Raw genomic sequence first — 12641 nt, 5'->3', positions numbered from 1 at the left:
ATATCCCATTTGAGGGTGCTGATAGTGGTCTTACATAGGTCAAGATCGCTACAAATATATTACACATTCGTTTATTACTAATAACTGCATTATCACTTCCAAATGCAGAAGAAATGCTTGTAGTACAAGATGTAAGTGTATTTTTATACGGCCTTGACTTCCAGGAAGTTCTAACATAGTTGTTGTTATTATCTATATGGTGCAGACTGTTTGCCTATGTAGACTGTAAAACAGTTGAGTTGAACATTTTGATATTTGGATGATGAAGCTCTTATCAACTTTGACATTCAAGTCGAACTTGACGTGAGCAAACGCGTCGCGGAAGCAGATTGAGTGGGATATCTTGTAACAGAACATCTCTGACCAAGCCAACAGTGAATGCTTGGCGAGGAGTGGGAGACCATTGACCGCTAGCTGCATGTCAGCGACATCGGAAAGAGTCTGGACGGAAAATATCGAAGGAAAAGGGGTTGAACGGGGATCTGGGCTCCTTATTTTACAGTTGGCTACAATTCTATATTCGTATTGACTCCAATTAACGATTTCACAAGGAATAAGCGGGGAACACCTCTCGTTTCGACAGCAGCTGTAGCTAGCTACCGCCATCTCCCGCAGTTTGAGCGATCGCCGTGTCTTCCATACGATGGGAAACGCTGCAACCGCCAAGAAAGGCAACGAGCTAGAGAGCGGTGAGTTGGAACTGTCGCTGAGCATAACGATGGGCACCAAAGACAGCACACGTATTAGCTTTCGTTAGCTAGACAGCAAACAAGCGAACTGTTGGCTGCATTTAGCGATCGGCTAATGTTTAGTTACCGTTAGCTAGCTAGCGGTCTCTTGATAATCGGGGGCGGGCGCCACACGTTCATTCATCCCAGTTGTAAACATATACGTTAACGCTCCACCGTCCCAAAATTCTACACATTGCAAATGGGAGGGCGACATAATCGATTGTGAATGAAATCCAGGTGGCTTGTAGGCTAGTTCACCACAATATACACCCATCCAGATAGCTAGCTAACTTGGAGGCCCTAAACTGCAGCAAGCTTCTCCTCTCTTAGCTTCGATGTTGTCATTGGCAACCTTATAGAGGGCTTGGTTGGATGGCTAGCTAGCTAGCTAATGTTAGCAAGGGGATTAGTGTTCTGAGTAGGGGCCTAACCCAACACTAGCGTCCTACACATCTAGCTACACGTAGCTACAGTACCATACTATTGAGCCAGTATTTAGGTTCAGCGAAGTGGTTACTCTGCTGCTTTTTATTGTGTTGGCTGGTTAGGTTAGCTCAAAGTCAGCAGCTAGCCACCAGGCCCTTGACTGACTAATTGTGCAGCCAGGAGACATTGGTTAACAATCCACTAATCCACTAGAAGCAGGGCTAAATTAATAACTGTATGATCTGCTTGGTAGTCTCATCCTTTGGCGATTACTCCCGATGATGGAGGCCTGTTGTTATGACATTAGTATGACAACAGTGAGTTGTTATTTTTCTTTGATCACATAATTCATCTTTTAAATCATGACCACATTAAGCAGAAATGAACAACCAAAATGTCCACCGAGTCCATTGGTTTCTGTTTGTCTAAAACCTCTCCACAGCCTACTATTCTCAACTACATAAACACAGCTTTCCCTCCTCTCTAGTGCACCACAAAACAGTGACCAAATATGGTGAAGAAATGACAAATGCCTTCTTCCCATTCATAAAACCAGGCCCCTACAAACCCCCCCCTCCCCAAGTGATTTATCTCAAGTCTTTTTGTTTAGAGTCCCTGTTTAATCTTAGTGTAGTGAAGGTCCACACACACACACACACACACACAGTTTGTCATTGACTGGAATGGCTTGTCATCAGACCTTCGTCAGAGGATAAGAGGAATTACAAGCTTTGAAAGGCTTGACGTAGCCAGCCCTAGGCCTGCATTAATTTGCGATGGTACACTATGACGTATGCTGATAATCAATGCACAGCGTTGTGCGATAAATTTGATTGTTTCCGCATATCGGCTAGGCCTGTACAGTGAGGAATAACTTCTGAACTGTGTCCAAACCAAACCTTGCATAATAGCAAAGTCGACTGAGTAACCTCCACAAGATCTCAGTAAAATGTTCAACGGACTCCCGAAGTGACAGTGTTCATAATTGTTCCACTTTAACTTTTGATTGTACATTCTCTCTAGAAAAGGTTCACACAGAATTATTTATGGTCGGTAATGCATCTGGGTTGTTAAAAGCTTTGTCCGGTTTATGATGCTGTGAATGTGTTCGTTTGAGATTTATTGAGGTGTTGGAAGAGAGACCAGAGGCACATGAGCATAGCGAGTCTCTGGCAGTTCACGTCCCAGCTTCAGGACGCAGGGTTTCATCATCAGTGCAAGCGAACGTCCACGTCGCCGTGCTTCTTTGCTGGGTGTGCACATGAGCCCTAGTATCCCAAGCTTTGGCTGGGCGTTAGCTAAACCTGTCTAAGCTGACACAGTGCCCTGAGCTGCAGATTTGTCTGAAGTGTAGCTTCCCAAGGCGACCTGGTTCCGATAATAGCTGTGTGTGTGTGTGTGTGTGTGTGCGTGTGCGTGTGTGTGTGTGTGTGTGCGTGTTGCTTTGGCCTGCTAACCTCCTCACCAACACTTGACATGCGTACTTGAGAGGGGCATCAAAACAGAATCTTGGTGAGGTATTAAAACTCAAGCTTGGTGCATCTTGGGGGTGGCGGATAATTCTGACAATGGAGGCTTGTTGTTTTCACTGACACTTTCACTGACACTTCATGGTCTTCTTCAGTGTTTAGTCAGGGCCGGCTTGCGGTTTAAGAGAGAATGTTACGCTAGCTGATCAGGTATTTTTAGACATACGGCCCAGTAGTAGTGAGTGATCATTGCTAAATGCTGCACACAGCTTATACCTTAAATTAGAAGATGTTAGGAAGATTTTGGCACTGGGAAAAGAAACCTTCCTACCGGTAATAGGATTATTACGTTATTCGATTCCCCATTTCAATACCTCATTGTGAACCTGAACTTCCATACTACTTAACAATCTTCCAGTAGCAAAAGCGGTGAGGTCAGCTCGGGCTAAAGTGAGGCAAACCCAGGCTTGGTGCCTTCCATCGCCAATAAATGTAAATGCTTACTTAGGCTAGTCTCAGACTGGCGTCTATATAGGCCAACTATATGTTCTTGATTTATAAACAACGGCATAAAACCACAACTAGCCGACATACAGTACCAGAGGTAAAACACTGGTGTTCAATCACATGTTGCAGCCTAAGATTCCTCTCACCAGTGTTGTTGCTAGCGAGGTTCTCAATTTGGCCTTTCCCTCATTTGATTAAGTTATTGAATTCTTTGTCTTTGTAACTCAATCTTTGTGTTTGTACAGAACTTGTCACAAGGTCCTAGTCATATCATTTTGTTTTCGTCTGTTGTTTGTGAATTGTGTTTTACAGGAGACAACCTTTTTAATTGTTATCATCCTGTTTTTCTTTGTGTCAAACGGAATCCCTGAAGAAGGATGGCGACTGTCTCTCTTTCTTACTGTCTGTTTTTTGCTGTCTGTTGTTCTTCAGTGCATATGGTCCATGTTTGTTGATCTGATAAACTTGTTGTTTAGTACATAAAATCTATTATCTCTGTCTCTCTCTCTCGCTCTCTCTCTCTCTCTCTCTCCTTCCTCATCATCCCATCCATGTGGGTGAATGTTCCTGAAAAATCCTTGGTGATCTATAGAGACTTTTGGTATGCCCATTCTTCCACTAGATGCCCAAAATGACAGAACTTCGAGCCTTATTGAGAACGCTTTTTGTAATGATTACCCGATTAATCAGTGCTCGAGGCCTTGCCTTTTATTATGTTTTGTTAAAACAATTCACTAATTCTAATGTTGTTGTTGTTGTTGTTGTCGTCGTTGTGGTTGTCGTCGTCGTCATCTCCATTCTGTCATTCTGGATATCTGCTGTCTGCTGTATTTTTTCCATGTAATGTTGGCTCGTCATTTTAACTGTATGTAATACTGTGAGTTTCATAGCCTCCCCTGGAAACAGTATTAAAGCACAGAACGTGCAGAAAGTGATGCTCAACAGCGCTGCGTGGTTTAAAACGAACCTTTCCCCTGTCTTAATGAATTCTTCGTACTCTCCATTTAAAAACGAACCAAAAACATGACAGTAGTGCTCTTGGCATCACTTCTTACAATACTGCCTGTCTTGGTTGTTGGTGTGTGCGTTTTGTGTCATTAGAAACAGACCATCGTGTTGATTTTGTGTCGTTGTTCCATATTTCCGTACCTAGAGGACTCAATGCAGATAGGAGTTTGGTTAGACCTTACCACCTGTCTTCATCTCCATTGATTCCCATTTTATACAGATTGTGTTATGGTTGATCCTCCCCCCCCCCCCCCCTCGTTCTAGGACTCCTACATACATTAACAGTTCTGTTAGTCATTGTTGCCCGCTCCATCCAAATCCAATTTCATCTCATTGAATAGCAATACATGTGTTGAGTCCCATCATCCATGCATCCTAACTCTCCCTGTCTATCCTTCCTTACAGTAAAAGAGTTTCTAGCCAAAGCCAAAGAAGACTTCTTGCGAAAATGGGAATGTCCACCACAGGTGAGGTGTTTTTGAGATTGTTTGTGTGTCAGTAACAGTGGGTAGAGGGGCTGTAGCTTCAAGGTTTTGGGCGGCTGTGGTATCTGTTGCGTAACCCTCTGTTTCCACAACAGAGCACGACAGGCCTAGATGACTTTGACAGGCTAAAGACCCTGGGAACAGGCTCATTCGGCAGAGTCATGCTGGTGAAACATAAAGGAACAGAGCAGTTCTTCGCCATGAAAATACTGGACAAACAAAAGGTCAGTGCCCAGATGATGTGTGCCCAGCAGATATGACTGGCCTTTTTTTTATTTATTTTTTTATTATTATTATATTTTTTTTATCCCTCTTAGAGGTCATTTTCTAGATAAAGTTTTGCAGTAGGTGACCCATACTGTTTGTTCACGAGCTAAACAGGTATGCAGAGTTCCATTGAGCAGATAAGTCAATTCACCCCGTGTTTTTCCAGCCTTAGTCTAAGAGGAGAATGGAGACGAGTTATTTTAGGCCTTCAAAAGGGTAAGTTCAGTTGTTTATGGTGGCATAAGTGTCATTTCAGGGCAGGTCAGGCAGTGTCTGAGTTACAGTCCGGATTAGTGTTTACCTTTTGTCTTTTCATTATTTAAATGGGATGGAAACCAAAAGCTGTCCTCTCTTTTTCAATTTCCCTGCTGTCGTCTTCTTGCGTCACTGCCACGTGTGTGTCCAGGCAGTCGGCTCATCGCTCTCTCTTTTTTTTTTTTTTTGTCTACCAGGTGGTGAAGCTCAAGCAAATAGAACACACGCTAAACGAGAAGAGAATATTGCAGGCGGTGTCTTTTCCCTTCCTCGTCAGACTCGAGTATGCCTTCAAGGTACAGTTTGTTTTTGTCTGCATGGCGTTTTGTTGCGGCCATTGATCTTCCTTATTCTGTTTTCAAGTTTGATATCTGAAAGGGTTTTGTTTGTTGTTGTCTGTCCTCCCAGGACAACTCCAATTTGTATATGGTGATGGAGTATGTCCCCGGAGGAGAGATGTTCTCACATCTAAGAAGAATCGGAAGGTTCAGGTGAGTTACATTTTCTGCCGTAAGATTTACAGCGCCCTGCGTAAGTAATGGGGCTGTGAAGCATGTTTTCTTCTTTTGGCTCTGTATTCCAAAAGTTTGCATTTGTCGTCGAACAATTACTATTAAGTATACATATTATCAGCTTTTGTTTTATGGTATTTGTGTGCATATTGGTTTCACCATTTAGAAATGAAGTCACTTACTGCAATAACTGCCTGGAGTCTGCGACCCATTGACCCCACCAGACTCTGGGTGTCTTCTCTGGTGATGCTCTGCCAGGCCTGTTCTGCAGCCATCTTCAGTTGTTGTTTGCTTTGAGGTCTTTTTGCCTAAAATCATGTCTTCGGGAAATGAAAAGCATGTTCAATTGGATTTAAATCTGAAGATTCACTTGGCCAGTCAAGAATCTTCCACTGTTTGGCCCTGAAAAACTCCCTGTAAATCATGGCCAGATCCTTTTTTCTCGAAACTTTCTTCCTGCAATCACTCTGGTACATGATAAAGTCCGTCTTATCTGTTCATAAGACCCTTTTCCAGGGTTTTTCAGGTACTTTTTAGCGAACTGTAACTTGGCCATGCTTTTTGAGGATAACTCATGGTTTGCACCTTGCAGTGAAGCCTCTATAATTTGGCTGGTGACATATTCTGCATATGGTAGTCTCTGACACATTCAGGCCTACCTCCTGAAGAGTGTTCCTGATCTGTGGGACTGTTGTTTTGGGGTTGTTCTTAATTATGGTGAGCATTCGTCTGTCATCATCCAGTGTACAAGTCTTCCTTGGCCCACCAAGCCGCTTGCAATTAATTAGCTCACCAGTGCTTTCTTTCTTTTTAATGATGTTCCAAACTGTTGTTTTTGGTAAGTCTAAGGTTTTGGCTATGTTTCTGATGGATTTGTTCAGATATTTCAGCCTGATAATGGCTTCCTTGACTTACATTGACATCTCTTTGGTCCTCATGTTGATTGACACCAATAGCAGACTCCAAAGGCAAATTCCAAGCCTAGAATCAATACTAGGCATTGACAGCTCTCTTATTCCTGCACAAATGATGTGACAGAACACACCTGACTTACCAGAAACCCTTGTCAAGCCAATTGCCCCATTCCTCTTGGTGCCCTGAAATACGGGGACTATGTATAAAAAGTGTTGTCATTTCTAAATGGTGAAACCAATATGTACACAAATACCATCAAATAAAAGCTGTGAATCTCTACTTGTTTGATTTAAAGTCCAAACTTTTGGTGTATAGAGCCAAAAAAGGAAAATTAATTGTGCCTAAATTGTCCCACACAGGGACAATTGACAATTGTCCCACACTGTATCTAAGGTTGGATGCCCTTCAAGTGTGTATATGTGTCGTATATCTTTTTCTGCCCCTTGATACAAAATAACAAATTATTATATATTGAGGAAGGTTGTCTTCTCGTCAGTTAATGTACTGTATAGTTCTTGGTTCTTTTTTTATTCGCTGTCCATACAGTTGGCAGTAACGGTTCTCTCATTTTCTGTGCTTGTGTCATCGGTTAAAGGGATGGTTCAGCATATTTTCAAGAATAGGTGAAAATGCGAGAACTAGAACTATCTCTTCACACAGCCACAGAACGCTAGCATTGTTTTGGTAAGAGGGTAAGATGAATTTTCATCTTAAAAGGCTTAACTCTCCCTTCTCTCCTTCAACAGTGAACCGCATGCACGGTTTTACGCTGCCCAGATAGTTCTGACATTTGAGTACCTGCATTCACTAGACCTTATCTACAGAGATCTGAAGCCTGAGAACCTCCTAATCGATCAGCACGGCTACATCCAGGTACGTGGCACATTACTCCAAATGGAGTATAGTTGTGGCATATGTTTTTTGTTTCTTTGTGCCATTATGCTTTACTTGTGTGCTCTTGGCCCTCAGGTGACAGACTTTGGATTTGCCAAACGGGTAAAAGGCAGGACTTGGACGTTGTGTGGGACTCCAGAGTACCTGGCACCAGAGATCATTCTCAGCAAGGTGGGTGTGTGTGTCTGGGTGTGTGTGTGTGTGTCTGTCTGTGTGTGTGAGTGAGTGAATTACTACATCTGTTTTTGCTGTCTGTATAGGGCTACAACAAAGCCGTGGACTGGTGGGCCCTTGGTGTCCTCATTTATGAGATGGCCGCTGGCTACCCTCCCTTCTTCGCTGACCAGCCCATACAGATCTATGAGAAGATTGTGTCTGGAAAGGTAAGGAGAAGTTCATTCCTCCTCTGGTTTGAAAAATAAAAATTCTGACAGGCTGATACTTGCCCTCATGGAGAACGCTCTGTGGTATGTATTAAATGTCTAATGGCTTTCATTTTTATTGACTTGCAGTACATACAGAGAGGCATGGATTACTATTGCGTTGTTTTCGAAGGCTTGTGTCTGACTTATGCTGAAGACGCCTCTTTCGTATTGCTTTGGAACTCTGGCTGTTAGTTGATTGGAACTCTTTGTTCTAATAGTAGTTTTATGTAGATGGTTAAGCCTTTATTTGACCAGTAAAACAAACACACACGTCTCCCGTAGGTACGATTCCCCTCCCACTTCAGCTCTGACCTGAAAGACCTACTGAGGAACCTGCTGCAGGTGGACCTGACCAAACGCTACGGCAACCTGAAGAACGGCGTCAATGACATCAAGGGCCACAAGTGGTTCGCTACAACAGACTGGATCGCCATCTACGAGAGGAAGGTACGAGGCTACGTCGGAGAATTGGGACGATGCAGAACACACACAAAAACACATTCAAAAAGGACAATGTCCGACCCTAGATGGAAATCGTTTTTTTTTAACGTCATGGTACACTCAACACTGTCTATGAAATTTAAAAAAAGACGTCCATCCGAGGTTAGTCGTTGCTTTCTTGATCATATTGATCCTGTGGCATTGTCGTTGTTACGGCAACATGGCATGCGCCTTACTGGAAGAATAGAAGTGAAGTTATCTATGAGGGAAAAGATTATTGGACGAACTGTGACATCATGATGTTTGATTCTAAGAACATAGGCTGCATAACCCTGTGAGTTATCTACAGTTGTTCTAAAATAATAACAGTTAAAACGATGGATTTGTCATACGGCAGACTCCCCCTTTAACTCGGCTGTGGGTTGTGCTGCTGTGCTTGCAGGTGGAAGCCCCGTTCATACCAAAGTGTCGAGGGGCCGGGGACACGAGCAACTTCGACGACTACGAGGAGGAGGAGATCCGCGTCTCTGTAACAGAAAAATGTGCAAAGGAGTTTTCTGAGTTTTAGGACGTGAGAGCGTGGATATATCAGGGCTAAAACACACGTGAAAATAAGGGGGATCTTTGCACTCTTCTAAAGACTTGGGGTTGGAGCAGAGACCATCATTGTTCAAAACCGGTTACGTAGTTCCTTCATTCCACAAGGCTGAATGAGGTCGCCATGATCCTTGGGTGCCGATAACACCTCACTGTCACAACACACACCTGCATATTAAAGCAGACACTTCACTTTATCTTTTCTTTTCTTTCTTTTCTTTCAAACCCTTACCCACTCCAGTTTTTCTTTTCTTTTTTCAGTTTTTTTTTCTTTTTTTTTTTCTTCTTTTTTTTTTTAAACTTTGAAGCAGTTGTTGTCTTGGATGTTGTGCTCCCCTTTTAAAAATGTGATATTTTTTCGATTTAGAACTGAAACAAAATCTATGAGAGAAATGCCAATTAGCATAAATCCCCCACAGTGTAACTTGAAACTGACTTATCCATGGCAGATCTGGCATCACAGATGTGGTTTGTAGGGTATCGCCTCATGCTGTCGACAGTTTGTATTTTCGGTCTGTTACAACACAGATGCTTTTTCAGAGAAAATCATTCTCTCGTCTTGGACTAGGACAACTTGTTTTGGGCCAGCTTTCAGAAATAGTATTTATCCTGTGTGCATATCTGTTTGTCAGTCCTGTAAGACATTTGAAACACCTTTTGCGTGTTTTGAGCATGACCAAAATAACTAATTAGGTGATAGAAGAGAGAGATCCCTTCCTTTCTTTGCCTTCGCCTTAGAGGGCCAACCCCACAAAGCGTCCATTCACTGTCCCATTGGTATTCTGGCCCCGTCACAGCAAGCCATTGCAGAGAATGGCAAACCTAATTGCAAACAAAAAGTTGCAAAATGGTGTTCTTTGTCTTCGTCAGAGTTTAATGTACAATTTGTAATCTCTCTATTTTATTTACTGTCTCTCAATCCATGGATTAAATCTAAAGGCTATGACATAAACATTTCAGGTCCATGATGAACGAAAAGGACCCTTATGTTAATGCATTTGTGGAGCCATAGTTCTCAGAATATGTGGAAAACAGTGAAATTGAAATCCTTTTGAGGATTTTTTTTAGAGTGTGCTCTTATAAATTGATCGGTTCAGTGTGTAGCGTTGTGGCTTGTGCCTCAACTTCGTTAGGGAAACCAGTACACACTTCATAATGTATTGATGCTAAATTGTTTTTGCAAACTTATCGAAAGTGATCGCAAAACGACGATTTTCCTTGTTTTTCCCATTCAATGTTCTTGAACCCCTTCCTTTCCTTGTTTGTTTCATTCTTACGAAAGAATGTAGAGTTGCAACTTATAGGTATGCGTATTGTTTCAAATGCTTGATTTCAAGGTACATTTTTTTTCTCACATAAACACTGGCTAAAAAAAACAAGACTGCTCCTTTGTATCACATATAATCCAGTCATTGTTCAGCTCATTACATTATACGTATATGCATTGTTTCATATATATGTTTTTATTTATACACATTAGAGATGCTAATAAATTTTATTTTTAAAAGTGTCAAAGCTTTGAATGTTTTTGTATCCTGTGTCTTGGAAAAACACCTCCTGCTTCCCATCATCCCAGAGAACATTTGTCAGAAATGTATTTGGAGTGGTTGCTACACTGCCACTATCTGTATTGGGGTGATATTCGTAATCCTAACAGAGAAACTGTTGATGTAGAGGTCCCCTCTTTTGCCATAGAAGTCTTCTCTCCTAACCCTGCATCCGATTTGCCTAAACATGGTGTTGTTGATGCCCATAGAAATTGAATTCCGATGGTGATATCCCACTGATCTATAATCAGTGTTCAGTGTATTTTTTTTTTTTTGTGTAAAGTGATTTGTGTGAGTGCATTTTTAGATGCTCGCATCTGGAGAAAACGCGTTTCGTTTTTGAAAAAGCCACCGTATCCTTACTTACTATGGGTAATGTAGTCTATCACACACGTGTGTAGTTTTCTCAGCTTGTTCATTCATCCACATTGACTTTAAGGTGCACAGAAACATGGCTGGCCTGGAGTTGTTGTCGGATCAGGGATATCGCCTGGATGGAAGAAAAGCTACTGAACTACGCAAAGTACAAGCTCGCATGGGTGTTTTTGCCCAAGCCGATGGCTCTGCATACATAGAACAGGGAAACACCAAAGCACTCGCGGTTGTCTACGGCCCCCATGAAGTAAGTTGAAGTAGCATTGACGTTAGCCTGCTAGCTAGCTAGTTAGCTAGCAATTTGAAGTGATGTTCGCATTGGTAGTGCCAAAACTATTTGACCGTTTAAGTTCAGCTAGTTCACACACACACACACATACAGCTTAGCTAAAGTCTGGGGTAAAGTTAGAGAGAGCTAGTTACTTAGCTAGTTAACATAGCGAAGGACCCTAAGTCTGCACTTCTTAACTTCGACTTGTGTCATACTCTTACCGTTGTCTTGTCCATACCTTTGTCTGTTGTTATAACGTGCATAACCCTTTCCATTGTGTATTTGGTTGATTGAGAATGGTTATTCTTGTATTAAAGCTGGGCAGTTTACCTGGATTCGTGTTTATATTGTCAAGGGGGGGACAGCTGATAGACTTGCACAGTTGCTGTCACCTCTAGGCTGCGTCACCTTATTGATAATACTGGGTCCACTGTGAAATTCACTCTTTACATTTACATTTATGGGCATTTAGCAGACGCCTTTATCGATTTTTAACTCTAATTTCCTCATCTACAGGTTCGTGGCGGCCGATCTAAGACCCTTCATGACCGTGCTGTCATCAACTGCCAGTACAGCATGGCCACCTTCAGCACCGCTGAGAGGAAGAGGAGACCCCATGGGGACCGCAAGTCCACAGAGATGAGCTTGCATCTCAAGCAGACATTCGAGGCCGCAGTGTTAACGACGCTGTACCCACGTTCCCAAATAGACATCTACGTCAAGGTACCTTCCACTTCAGATCCCAATGAAGAGCGGTTGAAGTTATATTCCGACTGATTTCAGCTGTGATTCGGAACCACCGCTCTTGTGCTTTACTTTCATACTGTCAGGTGTGGAGGTCCAGATTATTATCTAACACTAGGCTCAGACACTGCAGTGGGAAAAGCCTGTTAGATGCGAAAATTCACACTTACTGGAACTTACACACAACTCTCCCTCTTTCAGATCTTGCAGTCAGACGGTGGGAATTATAGTGCGTGTGTGAACGCCGCCACACTTGCAGTGATTGACGCGGGCATCCCCATGCGGGACTACGTATGCGCTTGCACGGCGGGCTTTGTGGACGAGACGCCGTTGGCAGATCTGTGCCATGCCGAGGAGAGCGGAGGGGGCACGTCGCTGGCCCTGGCACTGCTGCCCCGCGGGGGGCAGATCGCCCTGCTGCAGATGGACGCCAGACTCCACCAGGACCACTTAGAGACTCTGATGGAGGCAGCCATGACAGCCTGTAAGGGCGTGAGCAAAGTGCTGGATGAGGTGGTGCGGCAACATCTGCAGGAGGTGTCTGTGTTGACCGGAGAGTGATGTTGGTCAGAGGGGTAACCAATTTGGGACTTTGGGGAAGGAGATTGGGGAAACGTTGAGCAGGGATATTGGCCTGAAGTCGTTTGAGGGTGAACTTAAAGGCCAAAGTTGGAGGGTGCAGATTGAGGAGTAAATGTTTTTTTTTGTTTTTTTGTTTTTTTGTATCACAAGTGCGTCTTGCTTTTGTTTGAAATGCTGAATAAACATTAGA

General features: G+C 43.0%; 2 protein-coding genes across 2 annotated transcripts; both read left to right on the top strand.

Moving 5' to 3' along the window:
* The first annotated feature begins 390 nt into the window (after nucleotides 1-390).
* On the top strand, nucleotides 391-10391 carry prkacbb (protein kinase, cAMP-dependent, catalytic, beta b). The gene is made up of 10 exons (XM_083690384.1): nucleotides 391-689; nucleotides 4547-4608; nucleotides 4722-4850; nucleotides 5346-5444; nucleotides 5557-5639; nucleotides 7322-7448; nucleotides 7545-7640; nucleotides 7730-7852; nucleotides 8177-8341; nucleotides 8778-10391. The coding sequence occupies exons 1-10, from the start codon at nucleotides 644-646 to the stop codon at nucleotides 8901-8903; spliced, it is 1056 nt and encodes a 351-aa protein (XP_083546510.1). The 5' UTR covers nucleotides 391-643; the 3' UTR covers nucleotides 8904-10391.
* A 532-nt stretch (nucleotides 10392-10923) lies between these two features.
* exosc4 (exosome component 4) lies at nucleotides 10924-12641 on the top strand. Its single transcript, XM_083689647.1, has 3 exons — nucleotides 10924-11101; nucleotides 11642-11848; nucleotides 12071-12641. The coding sequence occupies exons 1-3, from the start codon at nucleotides 10931-10933 to the stop codon at nucleotides 12428-12430; spliced, it is 738 nt and encodes a 245-aa protein (XP_083545773.1). The 5' UTR covers nucleotides 10924-10930; the 3' UTR covers nucleotides 12431-12641.

This window comes from Argentina silus (genome assembly GCF_951799395.1).
Source record: "Argentina silus genome assembly, chromosome: 18".
NCBI classification, from domain to species: domain Eukaryota; kingdom Metazoa; phylum Chordata; class Actinopteri; order Argentiniformes; family Argentinidae; genus Argentina; species Argentina silus.
This window is presented reverse-complemented; position numbering and strand designations above follow the sequence as displayed.